Source organism: Salminus brasiliensis, chromosome 8 (assembly GCF_030463535.1).
Source record: "Salminus brasiliensis chromosome 8, fSalBra1.hap2, whole genome shotgun sequence".
Taxonomy (NCBI): domain Eukaryota; kingdom Metazoa; phylum Chordata; class Actinopteri; order Characiformes; family Bryconidae; genus Salminus; species Salminus brasiliensis.
This window is the reverse complement of record NC_132885.1, coordinates 22063322-22083007: the sequence shown is the minus strand read 5'-3', so window position 1 is coordinate 22083007 and position 19686 is coordinate 22063322. Positions and strand designations below refer to the sequence as shown.

At 42.2% G+C, this 19686-nt stretch overlaps 1 protein-coding gene across 5 annotated transcripts in view; it reads left to right on the top strand.

Annotated features, from left to right (window-relative positions):
* The window catches only part of sema5ba (sema domain, seven thrombospondin repeats (type 1 and type 1-like), transmembrane domain (TM) and short cytoplasmic domain, (semaphorin) 5Ba), a 173118-nt gene that overhangs the window by 122329 nt on the left and 31103 nt on the right, over positions 1 to 19686 (top strand). For all 5 annotated transcript variants that reach the window (XR_011980028.1, XM_072686122.1, XM_072686117.1 and 2 more), the window contains 4 exons: positions 398 to 683; positions 6883 to 7018; positions 7531 to 7738; positions 8938 to 9145. Coding sequence is in view for 4 of the 5 variants with exons in the window: in XM_072686122.1 (XP_072542223.1) it covers positions 398 to 683; positions 6883 to 7018; positions 7531 to 7738; positions 8938 to 9145 (838 nt within the window). In the remaining variant the exon portion in view is untranslated. The remainder of the gene's footprint in view (positions 1 to 397; positions 684 to 6882; positions 7019 to 7530; positions 7739 to 8937; positions 9146 to 19686) is intronic.

The following is a 19686-nucleotide window of genomic DNA, read 5'->3' as shown; positions in this document are numbered from 1 at the left end:
ATGAAGGCGAAGTATGTATACAACCTGGCCACGAAATTAATGTACTTGGAGACAGACGTCTCAATCCCCAGTTGATGGTTATACAAACTGTTTGTCTCAAAGGTAGCTTTGAGAGTTGTTTAAAGAAAGCTTGAAAAATGAAGGAAAAACACAACTGTGCCAGTTGCTACTGCTTCAGTCTGTGAAAGATGGTGCATAATGGAAAAATCATATCTGATGTTGCACTTAGCTAAAAAAACATGAGAAGCGATTTGTACCTAAAAGCAACTGTGGAGAAAAAGAAATGAAAAATGCATTTGGATCCCCTGCTCTCTTGCATGCTATCATCTTACCCTCCAGAATTTGTTGTATTAACATTTATTCATGCTCTCTCTTTCTCTGTTCTTCTGTCTCTCAGAGCCTCAGTTCATCTCGGCCTATGACATTGGGCTCTTCACCTTCTTCTTCTTGAGGGAGAACGCTGTGGAGCATGACTGTGGGAAGACTGTGTACTCGCGGGTGGCCCGTGTGTGTAAGAACGACATCGGAGGCCGCTTTTTGCTGGAGGACACTTGGACCACCTTCACCAAAGCCCGGCTCAACTGCTCCCGCTCTGGAGAGATCCCCTTCTACTACAACGAGCTGCAGAGCACCTTCTACCTGCCTGAGCAGGACCTTATCTACGGCATCTTCACCACCAATGTGTGAGTGCACTCTACACTCTTCTTTTAGCCTGGCTTTGAGAATGCGTTGAGAATCTAACAGTGTGAGGATTTGTTGAAATCTGGTGTCAACAAGCACTGAGCTGAAGGGTGTTTATAAGTGTGAAGAATGCGCTTTAGCACATTCGCCAGTAAGGCCTCAGTAAGGGTGAGACCATTTGCTTGTGCAGTTTTTAGGACTACGTTTTAACATAGAAGCCATGCCTTTGATTTCTGACCACGTGGCTTTAGCGTAGTGTTGTTATTGTTGTGGCCTGGAGACATCATCTTCTTCAATAGATCACATGAAGAAGCATTGCTTAAGCTCTTGACTCTGTTGGTTCTGCCAGGCTTTGTATACAAGGCTAGGGAGCAACCGCAGCAGCTAAAGCGCTTGTTCCTTAGATGCAGGAGCGATGGAGAACATGAAGAATGCCTTGGAGAGCTTCCCTTAAAGAGGACTGTGCCTCTGTGCCATTTGACCTTCTAATTAAGAGGCTAATGGAAAGAGCATCTCTCTTTCTCTGTCTCGCTCTCTCCATCTCTTTCTGTCTCGCTCTCTCAACCCAGCAAGTATGCAATTTCGTAATGCAATCGAAAGGACAGTGTCTCCATCTGTCTGTGGTAAATTGAACACCTTCTGCGTGGCCTTCTGGAATTTGAGGTTGTAAAATGGACTGCAGAGAAAGAGAGAGAGAGAGAGAGAGAGAGAGAGAGAGAGAGACTGAGGAGGGAAGCGAGTATGAGAGGGAACGAGGGGATGGGAAGAAGCAGCTCTCCCAAGTGTTAGGGACGGAGTTGGCAGTGTTAGTGCATTCTTGCAGTGAATTAGTGCCTAAAGGTCTGTAAGCACTGCAGCCACTCATAATGAGCTTGAGCCTTCTCCCCCCTGCAGCACTAAGCTCCACTTCATAAATGCATCCTACAAGGCCATGAACAATGCTTATCATACAGTGTCACCAAGCCCAAACACTACATCACCCTCCACCCTCAGCAGCATGCTTGTTTGTCCTAAAACAGTTGCTCATACAGTTCTCAGAACATAAATAAAGCGAGAAGACTTTCTTCAAGCTTGAAATCTTGTTCCCGTGCCTTATTTCTGAAGAGCAGCTTAAGGTACCTCTGTCATGTCTGCCAATCACGCTCACATTCAGAAGTGGAAAACAGAGCTCGTGGCAGTTAATATGCTGAGGAACAAACTTCTTTGGAAAACAGATGTGTGGGTGTCAACTCCCAGCTTAGCTCCTCTATCTCAAGCGTTGCCGTTTCATGGGTGGATTTTGCGAAAGCACGCATATCCTGTTCGTTTACTGTAATATATTAAGACAAAATGCACCTTGAAATGAGATTTTTGCCCCCCGTGGCGAGCTCTGTGCTCTTAGCTCATTCCCCTGCCATGACACGCAGCACTCATGCTGCTGTAGTGCTCTTAAAGGGAGCTGTTTTCTCGTATTTGGCATTGCATGGCAGCTGAGAGGAATGCTAAATCGACGACTCCTCTGGAAGTGTCCTTTGTGAACTTTTTGTCTTAACGCTCGCTACACAATTGACGTAGAGCCACCGCCATGACTCACTGTTACGCAATATTAATATTCCTGGCTAATCCTCCCTGGGTCCGTGCATCAGAAGGTTGCTGAATGGGCTGTTTTGCTCCTGCTGCGATGCAAGTATTCACTGAGGTTGAGCCATCAGACATAATGTATTTCCCCCCCTTTTTGTCACCCCATCCCCCCTCCCTTTCTAAAAGAGTTCTGCTTTTAGCACCAAGCCCTCATAGACAAAGTACATACAGTCACAAGCAGGTGTACAGTGTGCTTCACAGTGCCCTCGTTTTGCCTCACACCGTGCTGAGTCACCACGACCTAAACAAAATGCAAATACTGTAAACCACTTTACCTGGATAGGAACACAGTGTATGTGACTCTCAGACAACCTCCAGGTAGTCATCTGCGCTCACAGTAGGATGACTTCACTCCCATATGCTGAGCGCTGTACTGAGCATGTGTGAGACTGGGCCATGGTGGAGTAGGTGAGCTAAGGGCACTTCCTCCTTTCTGGCTGACTGGCTGGCACACGGTGGGCGCAATGGGCATTTTATACAGGCTGGGTTCCCCTTCTAACCGACCTGGTGCTGGCCATTGCAATTTGTCTTATAGAAGGTGCAGTGCTGCTATGTTCATTAACACAGCATTTGCTTTAACAGTGACGTTTGACTTTGAATTTGACTTGAAATAGGAAATCAGCAAAATGTAGAAATGCAGTAGAAGGAAGTTCTACACGTTGTTTTAATATACATATGTCTGTCTTTGAGAAGTTAGCACTGAAATGTTGCACTATAGAGAGGACTTTACAGTGATGGTGATGGGAAGCCAGAGTCACAGTGAGTTTTTGTAAGTTACATTGACGGTAAACTGTGGTAAACTGTGGTGGGTTTCTATTTTGCCATACAGAAACAACCACTATGGACTCTATATGTTTCTTTAGAATGGATAAACCATCAGTATCACCATCATCTTACATGTGCCAACTAATTCACTTATTCAGTATTTTAAGTTGTTCGTTAATGACTTTGATTGGATGAAAAATGCTTAGATACAGTTTTACAAGCCTATTTACAACCCTGTTATTCTGCCTCAGAATGAAACACACAGATTTTTGCTTTTATGGTGGGTTTGTGGGAAAGAAAACAATGAGCTCTGCTTTTATCAGCTGGTTTACATCACAGAACCTGTATGTCATAGCATAGTTTAACACTGTATCTATTCTCAAGCCTTACTGGATAATGCTGTCCTCCTCTTAGCACCATGTTCTGTTAGCAAGCTTTCAGCCTTGCTCCCACTTGTTTCCCCAGGTTCGACTTTCTTCAATCTTACCAGTAAAAAAAAAAAGCACAAAAAAAAAACTTCCCCTTCTGATTTGTGGTTAGTTTCAGTTTGATTCAGCGACGTTTAAGAGAAGAAACTGTAAAAGGCTAGCATTAGCTTTTAGCTTTCTCATTTGCCTCTGCAGCATTTGCTTTGTCAGGTCTGGCACAGCAAAAGCCACGGTCATGAGGCCTGGTTCCTGTGGCAACCTGTATTCGCATAACTAGTCTGGAGGTGATGTGCTGATCTTCAGTATCAGCAACACCATACTCTCCTGAAGTCGTTGTTGCGTTATCATTTTCCAGATTTGACACACGTTCACTAGAGGGCTGGGGTTGTGTAAATTTTGGGAGTGTTAATATAACAAGTCAAGACTGTTACGTACCAGTTTTGGGGTTTTGGAATTGGTCCGTTTTACCACCCTGTTTAATTATAAAGGATTTTCTTTTGAAGGAGGAGACAGCTGTGTTTACGGTTCAGGTTTTGTCCCTTCTATGTACCCATCTTTAATTATTCAACTATGCCACAGAATTCAGTTTTCTATTCAAGGTCATGTGTAAGTAATTATGCTGTAATTTTGAGAAAATGGTAAATTTTCCTGTTAAGGCAGCATTGAAGTCTCTCCTACTACAAACACACACATACACAAACCTGAATTAGGCAACACTTGCCGAACATCACAGTTGGTAGCTCTGAATCACTGGGACGCAGGCCCACCCCCAGCATTAAATCAATGGAGTGGAGCGGTTAAAGTAATCCTTCCTGCTCTCTGAACTGTGGCTCGCTCGTCTGTTACTGCAAGAGGCAGCCTGCTTTTGCTGCTCATCCTCTTTCTCTACTACTCCTCTAATGATGAAAGAGGGGTGATTAACACTACTTTTCGGCTATATCGGAGGGGACATGATCAACATGTCTCTCAGAAGTCTGAAGCTTTGTGGACAAGAGCAGGCAGCATTTTTGGTTGAGCTGTTTTATGCTTTTTCTAAGGCTGGATTTAATGGCCATTCAACCTCTATGATGAATCAGTGTTTTCAAAACAACCCGCTTTCTAGGAAAACCACATTCAACTCTCAAGAGCCCAAAACTGTCCAAGATAAAAGAGTGAGAGAAAAAAGTATCTTTAAAGAGTTGCAGTTGTTTCGTTCGCAGCGGCTGCTTAGAGTAGGGCACCTCCAGCTACATTAGCCGCTCTGCGATCGCGCTTTGGGCTGACTGGTTGAAAGCCCATGTCTCATCATGGCCCAGCATAGCTGATATTTCTCTTTTTGCCAAGCTTTTGAGCTCCATTGCCAATGGAGCTCCTCTCTCTTGCTCCTGCTGGCCGTGTCCTTTTCCTCGCACTCTAACTCTCAGCATGTGGTCCCCATGGCGGAGCTGCACGGCCAGGCCTAAGGCCTCTGATGGTGCTTCTGTCTATGCCTCGCCAGACTACATAACCACAGCCCCCATTCCAGGCCCCAGCGTGCAGCAGGGCCAGACTGTCTCCTGGAGCTCTGCCGTGGGCACCATCTGTCTGTGGCTCTAGTGGTAGGACCGCAGTTATTGCAGCTAATTTGTCTGTGGTGGTTTTTCTGACCATGCTTGGTATCAGTCTGGTGTAGGAGCGACCACAAATAATTACAGTCCTGCAGAGTTTCTGCTTATTCTGCTGCTCATTCACCTGCTATGGATGTGACTAATTGTTTTTTAACTCACTTATAGAAATCAGCGGGCAAAGTGAAACACGTCTTGTATATAAGCAGTGGCATGCAAAAGTTTGGACACCCCGGTCAAAATATCTGTTACTATTAAAAGGAAAGACAAACATGGACATTTCTTTAATATTTTAAGCAAAATTACTTTTTTTTTTAGTTTTAAAACAACAAAAAATTTAAAAGTCCCCACAGCAAAAGTTTGGGCACCATGCACGACCTGTACTTATTAACACCCCCTCTAACACGTTTCACAGCTTGTAAACACTTTCTGTAGCCAGAAAGTCTTTAAAGTCTTGTTTTTAAGACTATTTTTACTCATCCATCATAATTCATATTTCATACGGTCATACATTGTACAGGTGCACCACCACTCCAGAGTCTGCTAAACCTTTCTGATGAATATCAGTTCATCTTCTACTCACTTAACTCTTCACAGTAACAGATATTTTAACCATATGTATCAATTGAAATTGCTAGTATTCTTAACATGTTTTGCTCCCCACTCTGCAAACATACTACATACCCTATATGGGCAGTGTTTGGTCAGTGTTTGGACACCTACACATTACACCTTCAGGAGCTTTTATGACCTCCCATTCTGAATCCAAAGGCATTATAATGAAGTTGGTCCCTCTCTGCAGCTCAAACAGCAGGTTATTGAGTTAGCAGAGTGCTGGAGACTTTTAGGCACTATGCTCCTCAGCACTCCGATCCCGCTCTGGAACTTTACATGGTCTGACATTTTGTGGCTGAGTTGCCGTGGTTCCTAAACACTTGCACTTTTGAATTATACCACTCACAGCTAATCCTGGAATATCTAAGAGGGAAGAAATTTCACCAACTGACTGGCTGCAATCCTATTACAGTATCACGCTGGAATTCAGTGATCTCTTTAGAACCACTAACATGTGAAAAGGCTGACTGCATGGCTAGGTGGCTGATTGTATACACTTGTGGCAATGGTACTAAATGAAAAAGAGGTGTGTCCCAATACTTTTGTCCATGTAGTGTAGTTTTAGCATGTTGTGTTAGCAGACGTCATCACCTCTGGGCTAATGTCTGAGGAACAATGCTCTAAGCACAAGTTCAGAAAGTCATTATCCACACTATGTGCCTGCAGAGCAGTTGATTGCAAGGATGACATTGTTAGCAAAGAGCAGAGGCTTGTGCTAGTTTCGGTGGCATTTACATAACAGCAGCGGTGAGCATCAGCAGTCATTTCACAGTGTGAGCGCCTGTGTATTTTTCTCAATGTGTGGGAGCAAGTAAAACAGATTTTGGCTCCATGTGGCTCATTCCAGCAGCATTCTCCACGAATCTCACCCGCAGCTCAGTGTTTTAAGGCGCTGCCAGCATCGAAAGCAGCATGATTAAGCCTGAAGGCTTAGATAGGCACTGCTGGTACACCATCTCAGCTTAAGTCCTGCAGAAAAGTTTACTTTTAACAGGATTCTTAGCTGGCCTATGGGGAACGGCATGGTTGCTCTCCATGGATCATCTGATCTGCGCCTCTGTTACATTATTGTCATATTGCCTCTGCTTTGACCCCCATTTTTTCTTTATTTCTCTCTCTCTCTCTCTCTCTCTCTCTCTCTCTCTCTCCCTTTTCCACCCACTTTGTCTCTTTCTTTGTTGACTATGCAGGAACAGTATTGCTGCCTCTGCAGTTTGTGCGTACAACCTCAGTGCCATCACGCGTGCATTCAACGGGCCATTCCGCTCCCAGGAGAACCCACGCTCCACCTGGCTGCCCACCCCCAATCCCATCCCTAACTTCCAGGTACTCTACTCACCTTCCCTTCGTTTTACCTTCTGTTCTCTGCTTGCCTTGGTGCAGATCCAGAGCTATGAGCTACACTGGGAAACATTACATCACCCTGGCCCTTTAACAAAACTGCGAGTGCAAAAAAAAATAGCAAAAATGATGGGTTATTTTCAAATTACTACGATACATCGTTGCTGTTATGCAACAACCTTGTATCTCTGTTTTTGTAATTATTCACCTGTTGGTTTAATTTGAATGTAGCAGTCGGTCTTTATATTGTGTTACAATTTCATAATGAATGGATCAATAAAAATGCTTTCAAATGACATGGAATAAAATCTTTCAACATTGACTTCCATTGAAAGTTAAGTTTTTTTTCTCCTGCTGTAAAGTTGCCGTTTTGGAGATAGAAGGAGATTTTGCACAACAGTTTGCAGTACATTGCAATGCAGTAGCATTGTCTCATCCAAGATTTATAGAGATCTGTGCTTTACCTGATATCTTAATCACTTTAAAATATCTTTCAGTGCGGCACTATTGAAGATGAGGGGCCCAATGAGGGCCTCACTGAGCGAAGCCTGCAGGACGCACAACGGCTGTACCTCATGAACGATGTGGTTCAACCTGTGTCTGTGGACCCACTGGTGTGGCAGGACAGTGTGCGATTCTCCAAGCTGGTGGTGGACATCGTGCAGGGCCAAGACACACTGCATCATGTCATGTACATCGGCACAGGTGACCAAACTCACAGGCCAGGATGGCTAAGCCAGCCAGCAGTGGCAAATGTTTACTTTACACTCTTAAAAATAAAGGTTTTTCAAATGGTTCTTTGAGCGATGCCATCTTTTGGTTTCATTAAGAACCATGTTTATAATAGAGATGTTGAGTGTGAAAAACCTTTTAAGGGTCTAAGGAACAATCACGTGATGTAAAGATTCTTTTAAAACTTTAGTTTCTTTAGTGTGCACCCTAAATTCAAATCAGACTTCATAGAAGTGAAGGGTGATTAAGCGTACAAGCCACACTGCCTGTAATACTACTCCAGGTGAAAATAGGTGGATCTTTTTACACTTTTTTTCTGCAGTTTAAACCTTTTTAAAGCCCTGAAGTTAAAATCACACATTTGCACCACTTTTGGTGTCAGAGAATCATTAATGCGGTGCTGCAGCTGCACTGTAGTACTGCGCTTATATGGTTTAATTATAAGCATAGGTTTTTGCCATAGGTTTAGTCACCACTGGTCAAATTATAAGGCTTAGGTAACAAATTACACATTACAAGGCTTTGTTTACAAGAACATACACTTACATTTATGGCATATTGCTGTCACACATATCTAGAGCGACTTGCATTTGAAGCAGGTTACTCATGTAGGGAAATGTGGTGTTAGAAGTCCTGATAAGAGACTTTTTGTAGCATGGTGGGCTTGCTTTGCTGGAGAATTCAACCCTAGTTTGCCATGGAGAGGTTAAAGTTGTCACCCATTACACTACATGGACATGTTTTAATGTACAATTACTGTGTATTGGAATATTTATTTAACATTTTTTTTTTAAATGTAGCATATTGAACAGTGGTGTCCAGATTTTCATTAAGTGTGATTTGACTGGAACTCTGTTGCATTTACACTTTACTCTTGTGTGCTAGGGAAGGATATGCAAAGGTTCATGCTTTGACAGATGGCATGGACTGAAAAAATGAAAAAAAAAATAAAATAAATAGAAGCACATCTGTTCTGTGAGATGGAGGACCAAAAACGAATTTGAATTGACATTATTGCATTAGAACATTTTTGGACCTTAAACACATTCAATATTTTAGTTTATCTATGACCATGTATATATCTTGTAAATATTAATCAGATAATGCAGTCGTATCTAAACTGTCGTTGTATTTCTGATCATTTTTCAATCTTTAATCTTTTGTCAATACAGAGTATGGGACCATTCTGAAAGCTCTGGCCACCACCAATAAGACTCTACAAGGCTGTTATTTGGAGGAGATGCAGCTCCACCCTCCTGGCATAAGGGAGCCAATCTTAAGTCTGCAGATTCTCCATGGCGACAGGACTCTTTTTGTGGGGCTGAACGACCGGGTGCTAAAAATTCCACTGGCTAGGTGCTCAAGCTACAAAACAGAACAGTGAGTATAGCTGCCGTACCTAAACCTGCACACTCTGCAACCATAACAGAATCCAAACTACCCCTCTGCCTATTAAGCTGTGTGAACCCATGTGTACCCATGAGGCCCATGTGTACCCATGTGTTGAAATAACCTCAGTGTGGAACGTTGTTGAGAGAAAGTGCTTGATTTTACCATGAACTGAAGGCTTTGGGTGACAGTGACTCTGTTTAAAGAATGAATGGCCCTCTTTCACACGGCAGAGTTATGACACAGGCTTGTAGTCTCCTCCATTCCAGAATAACCGAATACATCTGTCATTAGGAGAGAAATCTGAGGCAGGAAAGGAGAGCTCCCCTGCCTGACAGGCTCTATGTATTTTATCTGTGCTTTCAATCAGGCTGGCCCCACTGGCCGACCGAGCTGGGGACGAAAGTGGAGCTCAATTTAGCAGAGGGTAGCAAAGGATGCTTTATCAGCGGTGTGTAGCTGGGTAGCATATTGCTGAAGGAAAGAGGCAAAGAGTTAATCTGTGTGTGTGTGTGTGTGTAAGTGGGAGATAGAATCTCATATAGAGGAAGTAATAAACTGAGAAAGAGACTCTGTATATCGGGGCATGAATTGTGCTCTGAGTCTGTGATTAGTCAGCAGGTGGGTTTTGCTTCCGTCTACATACAGTCTCAAATGCACCCACACTTGTTAAGTGATGGTCACACCACTTTTTAGGCTTCTTAAAGAACCTTTTAATGGATGGTCCTACAAAGGAATCTTCTAGTGTTATTTAGTAGTGAACTATAACTGCTAGAGCTGCTAGGCTTTGAGTTTGGACCAAAACATTTTAAATTCATTCAAAAAGCATGGGAGAAATACTTTTGTGATGATGCTCATTTGCTTGTGCTCATACAGACTTTTATTGATATGTTTTTGACATCTTGTCATATAACCTCAGTATAACATTTCCGCCATCAGATCCAGAATGTGTTGGTGTATGGCATTGTACCTAAACACAGCTGCATCAATGAGGCTGAAGTTATTCCCCAGCTTTTCTGTTCTGCTTTAAACATGTGCAAGAAGTGGAACTGCAGCACTGTTTTAAGGTGACCTTTCAGCTTTCATGCCACACATGGCAAACGCTTCATGTTCGTTATATCACTATAAAACACCCTTTATATCGGCTATTTCCTGTAAATACAAGAATCAGTCATGAAGTGTCACCATTTTATTAGTGCAGAAAAGACTTATTAATTATTAATTAATGATATTAATAGAAAATACCACAGCATTCTTGATCTAGGCATAGAGCTATTCTACATTTCTAATCTGTCCATGTGTGTCCAGTTTGTCCTGACTCATTTGCACAGTCAGTGACATGAGATTTCCAAGAGTCCCTTAATGATGATTTGTTTTTTCAAATAGTTGGCCTTACTTTTCACTTTTTACATTGGGTGTTTGTTGCATTAGAGGCTTCTGTTCTGTTCTGCTCCTGAAGACCTAACCATTGAGAGAGCTTGCTATGCTGCATCTACCTACATACCACAGAGAAACCCAAATCTGGATCATTTTACATTGGACATTTCGTAATTTAACATTTTTGACACCAATCAAAACGTAACAATGAAAGAAACAGCATTACTGTATTACTTGCAGGGATTAAATTTAAGCTTGATAAATACTGACATGATTGGTTCTTTAGGAAACCAGAATTGTTTCTACCATGGCATTACTCCATATAACCTTGTGCCAGCTTTATTTTTAAGGAGTGTAGCATGGATTGGGCTGGTGGGGGGAGGTAAGAGCAGGAGAGGAAGTTAGAGTAGCCAGGCTTATTTAAAACTCAGCAGGAAAGAAAAATCACAGCAGTCTTCAAGGGCAGTCCAGGGGAAGCATGTCCTTAAGCCCTCTCTTTGATTTCTGCCAAACTCAGCACACAGCCAGTTAGCATGCACGCTTACCTGCACAACACACACACACCTCGCAAAACTGCCATGTCAGAACCAGGGTTAATACAGTCATTCTGCTTCAGAATAATGTAGGCTAGTGGAGGTCTGATAGGCTCGGGAATGTCACACCGTTGATATGTTAATGCGCTATATAGTCTCTGTTTAATAGACTGTTACTTGTGTATTACAGGGGCATGCACTCTGTGTTTCTCAAGGGTAGTTGTTTCCTTTTATATGTCACTCTTTTGCCTGCATAAGCTGCATTTTCCTCCTTGCTACACTTTTTATAATGAACAACAGCAGCCTTTTTCTTGTCAAATTCAGTCAAGCTCAGATTCCAAGCTTTGCTCTGGAGAATAATCTAGTCATAAGAAAGGGAGTGGGAGGCTTCCTTTGGTCTGTTGCTATCTACTTAAAGTTTTGTAACTGTCAATCATCGACGTGTTTAGAGAGTGATTCAGAAGTGCTTTAGGTTCCATAGCAGTTCATTTAGAAGCACTTAAAACAGAACAGGTTCTTTTATTTCTTTAAACTATGAGATTCTGAAACATAATTATTGTCTTATGAATTGTAGTCTCCTGGAAATTGCACTCTTTCTCAGCATACTTTGAAAACTCAGCTGTCCTGAAGTGAACATTTTATGATGAATAGATCAGTAGAAATGGTTTGAAATCTCTTTAAATAAAATATCTTCACCAATATTTATATATATATATATGTGTGTGTGTGTGTGTGTGTGTGTGTGTGTAGAAAAAGAGAGAGAGAGACTAGGAATATATATATATATATATATACTTAATATAAAATATATATATACTTAGTATATTTCGGACTATGTACTCAATAATCTTTGGACAGCTCTTCTTATTACTAAATTCATCAGCAAGTGTTGACTAGAGGGTTATAAAATCCCCCTGCACTGGGCTGTGGAGCAGTGGAACTGCACTCTCTCCAGTACCTTTGGGATGAGCAAGTGTGGTGTTTGTGATCCAGAACTAATCATTCAACATCAGTACCTGACCTCATTAAAGCTCTTGTGGCTGAATCCAATCAAGTCCTCATAGCAGGCTGCCAGAGGTATTCAAATGCACACACATTTTTGGATACTGTGGAGCAGCCACATACAAGTCTAAGGTCACCTTGCCCAGTGCTAAGTGCTGGATAGATTGGTACAGAATCCCTCAGCATTGGGCTACGGAGTAAAGAAGCTCTATCCAGTACAGTTGGGATAAGTTGGGTAGGCATTTGAGATCCAGAACTCATCATCTATCATCAGTTCTTGACCTGTGATAATCCAATCAAATCCTCATAGCAAGGTTTCAAAATATAGTGGAAATGCTTTCGCATAGAATATCTACTGCAACAGAGGGGCTCAGACTCCTTTTTAATACCTTTGTTTTTGGACAGGTGTCCACTTTCATCCCAACAGAAAGTATGGTCTACTGCAGTATCGTTGGTGGAAGAGGCTTCTTAACAGTCTTGTTTTATGTGAATGTCCCCTCTGAGCATTTCATGATGATTGGACCAGTAGAAATGATTTGAAATCACCTTAAATAAATGTAATTACACTAACACACATTATGTGTCCAAAGGTTTGTAGACACCACTTCTCGTTTGGGAACTCAGTAGTAGTGCACCCACAACTGACACAGGTGTTATACCCTTATATTGGGATGGTCTAGAGCAGTCACACACAAGCTTAAGGTCAGTGCTAATTGCTGGATAGATTGACTCTAGGCTTGTGTGTGGCTGCTCCAGAGCATCCCTAGACAAGGGTAGGCATTTGCACACCTGTGTCGGTGGAAGGAGCTTATTCATGGAACTCAGTAGGCATCTACAATCTTGTTTTATGTAAATGTCCTGTGAAAAAAAGAAGAAGTTAGATTTGATCTTCTAAAGGTGGACCATGAGAGGTTTTCCTTTCTGTTCTTCGGTCTGTTTTCACTTTATCCTGAAGATAATAAAAAAAGCACTTTGAGTCTGAACAATAGGACAAGATTGGCAACCTTTTCAAAATGTATGAGGGTTTGTGCAGCTATAATTAACACTGACTCTTCTGATATCCCTGCACAGCCTAAGGTTTTTCCAGCCGCAGCTCATTTTGCAGCTGAAAAGAGGCACAAATTAACTTTTCTCTGCCGTTCCTCTTGCCGTTGGAGAAGTGTTTATTAGTGGCTTAATGCAAAGTGCTGCCGACGTCGGTGGCTCAGGTTCGGTGTAATTACATTGACCTCTCGGCGCTCCACTTCCTGTTAACACCCCTGGCCCCAGCTGCACGCCTCTCCTGTAAAAAAAAAAAAAAACTCATTTACCCTGCCATTTGTTTGGCCGGAACACAGTGCCAGCGGAGTTGCTCGGCCACATCAATCTACTTCAGAGAGTGTCGGTGAAGGAGAGCGAGGGCGACTGTGTCTAAGAGAGAAATGGATGTGGAGGTTGATGCTGCGGTGGCTGAGGTGCAGGAGCAGAACCCTTCTTAACGACAGGCTCTGCTCGCCCACATCCTCCCCCAACAAAGCGGCAGTGTGGGCGCGGGAGGATTGAAGCGCTGTCACCAATCTGCAGCATTCAGACCCCTGTGACGGTCAAACAAGTGCACCATATTACTTCATGGCAGCGGCCAGATTAGGCTGCGTGTGTTCTGCCTCTCTGAGGGATGCAGTAATTTTACCGGAGCTAATGGAACATTTAAGAAGCTCTCTGCTGTAAATGTTCAACATTAAGTGTGGATAAGAAAAGGCTATTTAGGGTAATAATGGTGATATTGGCATTTAATGTATTTGGATGAGGAAGAGATGAGGCGTTCTGATGCCCAACGATGTGTTTGTGTTTACATCTGCGAGCTGAAAAACAGTTTGTACTCTGTCTTTAACTCAAGGGCAAAATACAAACAGCCCAGACCACAAGCCTTGCTCAGAAAACCGCAACTGTTTTTTACAGCGTTCCCTTGGGTTTCCTGTTACCTCTGATGTGGCCAACTTGTTTTCAGCTCATTGGCTGTAGGGAAAACACCACCATCGTCTGGCCGCAGAAGCATGGTGGACTGATTTTGTGACTTTTTTGCATACATTAGTATGTATGATCTAATCTCCTGCAGCAGAAACTAGGTCTGTAAAGAGGATCAAAATCTCACAGTTAAAAAAGTTCAGGATACCAGCTGTCAGCTGTATGCACACAAATCTTCTTTTCAACACCTCATTCCTGTGGTGGTTTAAAGAGCCCATATTCTCTTTTATACCATTATTTATTTCTGTCTTATAACTTCCACTTAAAACGATGTAACAAAACAGTTGAAATTCATTATTTTCGTCAACATTTTCAACCTTTGTCTCTCACAATTCAACGGAGTAAGTTGTGTTTTATCTTTAAGATCCAGACCAATATTACTGCTGTCAAGCCAGTTGTTTTTTTGCATTTTATCAAAGGCTACGTTCACGCAGCAGGTAAAAGTGGCCCAAATTTTTTTTGTCATTTGTGGCAGTTTAAACGTCAAAAACACCTTCAATTTACATTCAGTTCCGATTTGGGCCACTTTCATATGTGGTATTGCAATCCGAATACATCTCTAATACGCAGCACTGCGACTCCAGACAGCCTGATCGGAATTCATGTGACTTTCGTCTTTTACATTAATCCAACTCGACATTCGTTAAGGAGAAAGGGAAATGGATGACAACAGTGAGGGAGAGCAAGATAACAGATATTTGAGGTGATGTCTCTGTTCAAACTAAATTAGAAGGGACACATCACATCACAATCACATCACATCCATTTTTGAAAAGAATCCTAAAGAAATGGCCGAACGCGCCCACAGGAAGATGTGGCTGCTGCAGTGTCAAAGCAAAATAAGAAGCTTAAAAAAGAAGTTTAAAGAAACCAGGGATGCAAATCAATGAATAAATGTGCCCTGTTTACAGCAAGCATGCTCAGCCTGCCAAGCTGCCAACCATTGGAACGTCTTGATAGCTTCTGTGATGCTGGCGAAGATGAAGCGATGAACTGATGAAGCGTTACTCTTTTAAGCATGTGCATCCGTTTAGGAGTGTGAACTGATTAGACAAATGTCGAATATAGATCACATAAAAAAAAAACAGAGATGGTGAGAGGATCGAACCGTTTCACCTGCTGTGTGAATGAAACCTGTCATGATGAACGGATCAATAAAAGTGCTCCAGAATGCCGTAGAATAGATTTTTTACATTAGCGTCTTTTGGAAAGTTTGGAAGTTTTATTCTGCTGTAAAGTTAGCATCTTAGAGGCAAAAGGTTTTGCGTGACAGCAACAATATGTAAATTAACTCAGATTCTGATTGGCTGTTGTATTGTGCCTCATTCAGAATGCAGTCTAGGCCAAAGCACTCCTTATAAATCTAATGTGAATAGGCAGAGTTATTGCAGACTGAATAAGTGGAGATATCTAAATACATAATGGTTAATACATTTATATTTTAGGTTTAATAAACCTAAATGAATATACTTGTACAGGTGCTGAAATGTATAGGAATAGAGTTAACATTACCATTGCATTGCAAGAAGACACAACTACAACCAAATATGCCATATAAGGGTTGTAATATGTATAACTATATAAAGTTACATAATCGCAAAGTAAATATACGTGAGTAAGTTCGCATATGTGCTGTGACACTGTGCCAGCAGCAGTCAGAGTGTGGTGACTAAGTTGTAGCAGGTAAGTATGATTTATTTGCCAGCTGAAAATACACATTGAGGTCTATAAACTAAAGCAGTTGACAGGTTCGTGTTTTTAATAGTCATATTTTAGTTTATGTGAATTTACAATGGTTTACATTTCCCTCCCTTCCCAACTCTCTCTCTCTCTTTAAAATGTGCATGTGTGTCAGTGTCTGTGTGCTTTTCTTTTTTCTGTCTTACCTTCTGTCTCACCAGTCCACACTGATTGTTGTACATTTAACCCTTCAATGCAGGAGGGCTTAATACACACAAGGCATATTATTCTGAAACTGCTGACTTAAAATGCAGTTCTGTACAAACTATGTACTAATATTCTTTAGTAATAGAAGTTTATAAAAGCTTTGGGCTGCCGGTGGGCCTGTTTAAGACTGTTTAAGAGGTTACAAAAGGTATCTCTAGCAAACAGGAACAGTAGTAGGTTTCTATTATAATTAAAACTAATATACCTGTTGATTTCTGAAATCTGTTTCATGATATTACAGCATCAGTGTCTTAGTTAACAACTTAGTTCTCATGCTTGTTGTAGTATTTTCTGAGTAGACCCTACAATACAACATCAGTCATTCTCATCTGTTCTCATTTGCTCACTAGCATAGTGAAGTTTAGACAACACAACAACTGCTGCAAGTAGAACACTCACATATTTACCATAGTTATATTGTATATTAGCCTACAGTATGTGTGTTGCATACTTGTACACCTCAACAAGTCTGCGTCATTCTACTTAGCATGGCATATCATTCAGAGCTAAACATAGTGACCAGTGGGTCAGCATGCAGACTTAGCTGCCAGACTTGGCTAATTGGACAATCTTGGGATGCAACATTTCTGAATAGTAGGCCGCTGCATTATCAGGACGTTGCTGTGTCCACTTTGGATTTCATGACTGAAGAAACGTGATTAAAAAAACCTTCTGTAACGATCATTGTTCAGACCTTGGTGTTCTCATAGTTACAGCCATGGTGGAACCGCACTGAGATCGTTCCCTAGACTCTGATTAAGCGAGGTCCAGAATGGAGAATCTCGTTAACCATTAGCTCATTTTTGCAAAGGCTTTGTGTCAAAGAAAGCAACCTACTCTGACCCACTGTTGTTTGTGAAATACTCCCCTGTGAATGGTGATGTCTGCCTTTAGCCTTTTACCTGTGGCTGTTGAAAAGGTTAGAATCTGGCCTCAGAGAGCGGAGCTTTATTGTGGGGCTCTGAGGAGCTCCATGACCAGCAGAATTTATGACTTGTTGTTGGCGCCAGCTTGTCAACAGGGTGCTAAAAAACACAGTGGTTAAGAGCTCACAGCGGCGTGGCCTGCTGGAGCGCTCGGTCCGGCGCTTGAGGGAGTGCCGAGCCAGAGGAGGAGAGAGGAAGGGGAAAGAAAGTAATCAGAAAGTGAAGGCATTTATTACTACTGCAGAATGTTTGGCTTTTAACTGACTCTCCTCTGGCAGACTTCCAGAACTGAAGCCATTTTTCTTTTGTGCTTTCTCTCAGCCTTCATTCAGGCAGGCAATATGTCTCAATTCTGCTGCCCTAAAGTTCTAAACAATTCCAACTTTTCCTCTCCTTCTGAGGTGAGGTCATTAAAAGATCTGACTGGGCCATCATACAGCGGGCTCCTGTCTTTCCTTATTCTTCAAGCTGTGTGCCACGAGTTTGGGCTGATAATTCCTTCTCTTCTCAAGCTTAGGTTTATGGGACCAGCAAGGAGCCAACCCACCTCCAGACCTGAGGACAGGATTAATGGGCAGAGTCTGATGGCTTTTCTGAACTAGCTTACTATAAGGGGGGCTTCTGAAAATTCTGTGTAATCCTTACCGATACCACTCTGAGAGAAGAGCTTGTAAAGACCAAAGATCCAGTAACAGTTTCATGTACTCCTCTAACCATTAGTCTGTCAAAGTAGATCAAGACAGTGTTTCTGGGCTATACATAACAGTAGGACACAGTAAACAAGCAGTAGCGTTTTAGAGGTGAAACACAGAGCGCTGGGTTATTGATCATGGTTGAATATGGTTGTGAGTTCCATACCCGGGTCCGCCAAGCTGACAGCGTTGGGCTCTTTAACCTGGTTGGTGGTGCACTAGCCAGGCTCAGTGACAGCAAAAGTGTCATTTGTCTGCATAAAATAGCTTATGTTGGACAAATGTCTCATAGTAACCAGATGCTACAAGTAGTATGTCTGTGAAAACGTTTGTAATGTTCGTTTACTCCTTCTTTAATTAAGTTGTATGGTTTAACTTAACTCAACCTGTAGCATACCGAGCTGTTCCAAAAGAATTTGCCTTCAGCTACTTGATAAACACCCCCAAGCAACCATCATTGTTTACAGTGATGAGGGCATGATTTGCTGTTAAAGGGACGGTGATAACTATTTGCTTCCTATCTTTCTTTTTTTAAAAGGGCTATAAAAAGGACAGTGTTTTTATAGCCCTCGCTATCCCTTTAAAACATCCATTAGGCCCGCAGAGAGTAGATGAGATTTATCGCGTTCTGTCAGTCGCTGTGCCACATTGTTTTATGTGTTGGTTTATTTCCGCCTCGTGTACTGTTTAAAATTTAACAAGCCGTGTTTTGTGGCTTTGCTTGCGATGTAGTGAGCTATCAGGAAGGCACATTGAATTATACAGCACTGTGGCCCACGTCACTCGGAGCTGGCGCTCACTGCGTATATGCACACAATCTCCAGTCCACTGCTTTCATACCTGTTTATGATGAAATGCTAAGTCCTTACCCAGTGCTAACGAATGTTTATGGCATGCTGTTTTCAAAACAGTTGAGCAGTCAGAATGAAGCAAAGGAGTGCAGCTTTTTTTTCTGTTGCTGCAGCCGTTTTTTTAAATTATATATATATATATATATATATATATATATATATATATATATATATTGATGTGTGTATGTATATCCACAGGAGAAAAAGGCAGGTCAGAGAGGAGCTAAAAACTTGACTTCGCTCTTTAGCCCAAATGTGCAAATTGTCTCTCTCTCTCTCTCTTTCTCTCTCCTTCTCAGTGACCACTCCCTGGGCGCTAAACTGCCTTCCACAGGCCAGGCTATTCACTACTCTCAGAGAGTCAGCTGGCACATGGCCTGCCAGTGCCTCTAGGCTCCTGTTTGTGTGTACAGCGCTCCTCTCTAAGACCAGTCCGCCACTGCTCGCCGCTCAAACTGTCACATCAGCATTCCCTTCGAGCTGCTGAGTTTTCACAGTGTTAAGAGCTTACATGGTTGGCTGGTTCTCGCCGCCACTGGTTCATGGGAGCGGATTTCTCCACTGTAATTAATGAGACCAGCACCTACTTCTTGCTTAAATGGGTTTTACTTGCAGGTCAGTGCCCTGAGGGCTTGTCGCTCTACTCCTGGTAACTGGGGCTAATTAGGCCTTCTAAACTACATTGATATCATTATTCCCTTTGCTTCCACAAGATGCCTTTAATTGGCAGGAACTATTTATTATTATTTTTTTTCCAATTATTCTTAACCCATGTTAACTGCCAGCACAACACAAGGGTCAGCATAAACAACAGCAGTTGATGGCGTTGCTGAAATCGACTGGAGTCGAGAGAGCAGTGTTCCATCAGTTGAGTGTAGACTCAACACGGCCCTTGGTAGCTGAAAGAGTGAGGACCTGGTTGTGAAAATCAATTCAGACGACAGATGTGAGTTTGAATACTTGTTCCGCCACACTTTATCAGAGATCATAGTTGTGAAATTAAATGTGCACTGTCCAAACAGTGCCTAGAAATCGAACAGTGACCAAGTCTTAGTATTGTGAAATGGAAGAGGCTGCAGAAATTGTACCTGGACTTGCAATACCTACCGGACTGCATGAGTGTAAAACGAATGCCTTTATTTATCATCAGTTATTGCTGTCAGACATTTATTGCTGCTCCATTGTTCTTTGTTGTTTGGT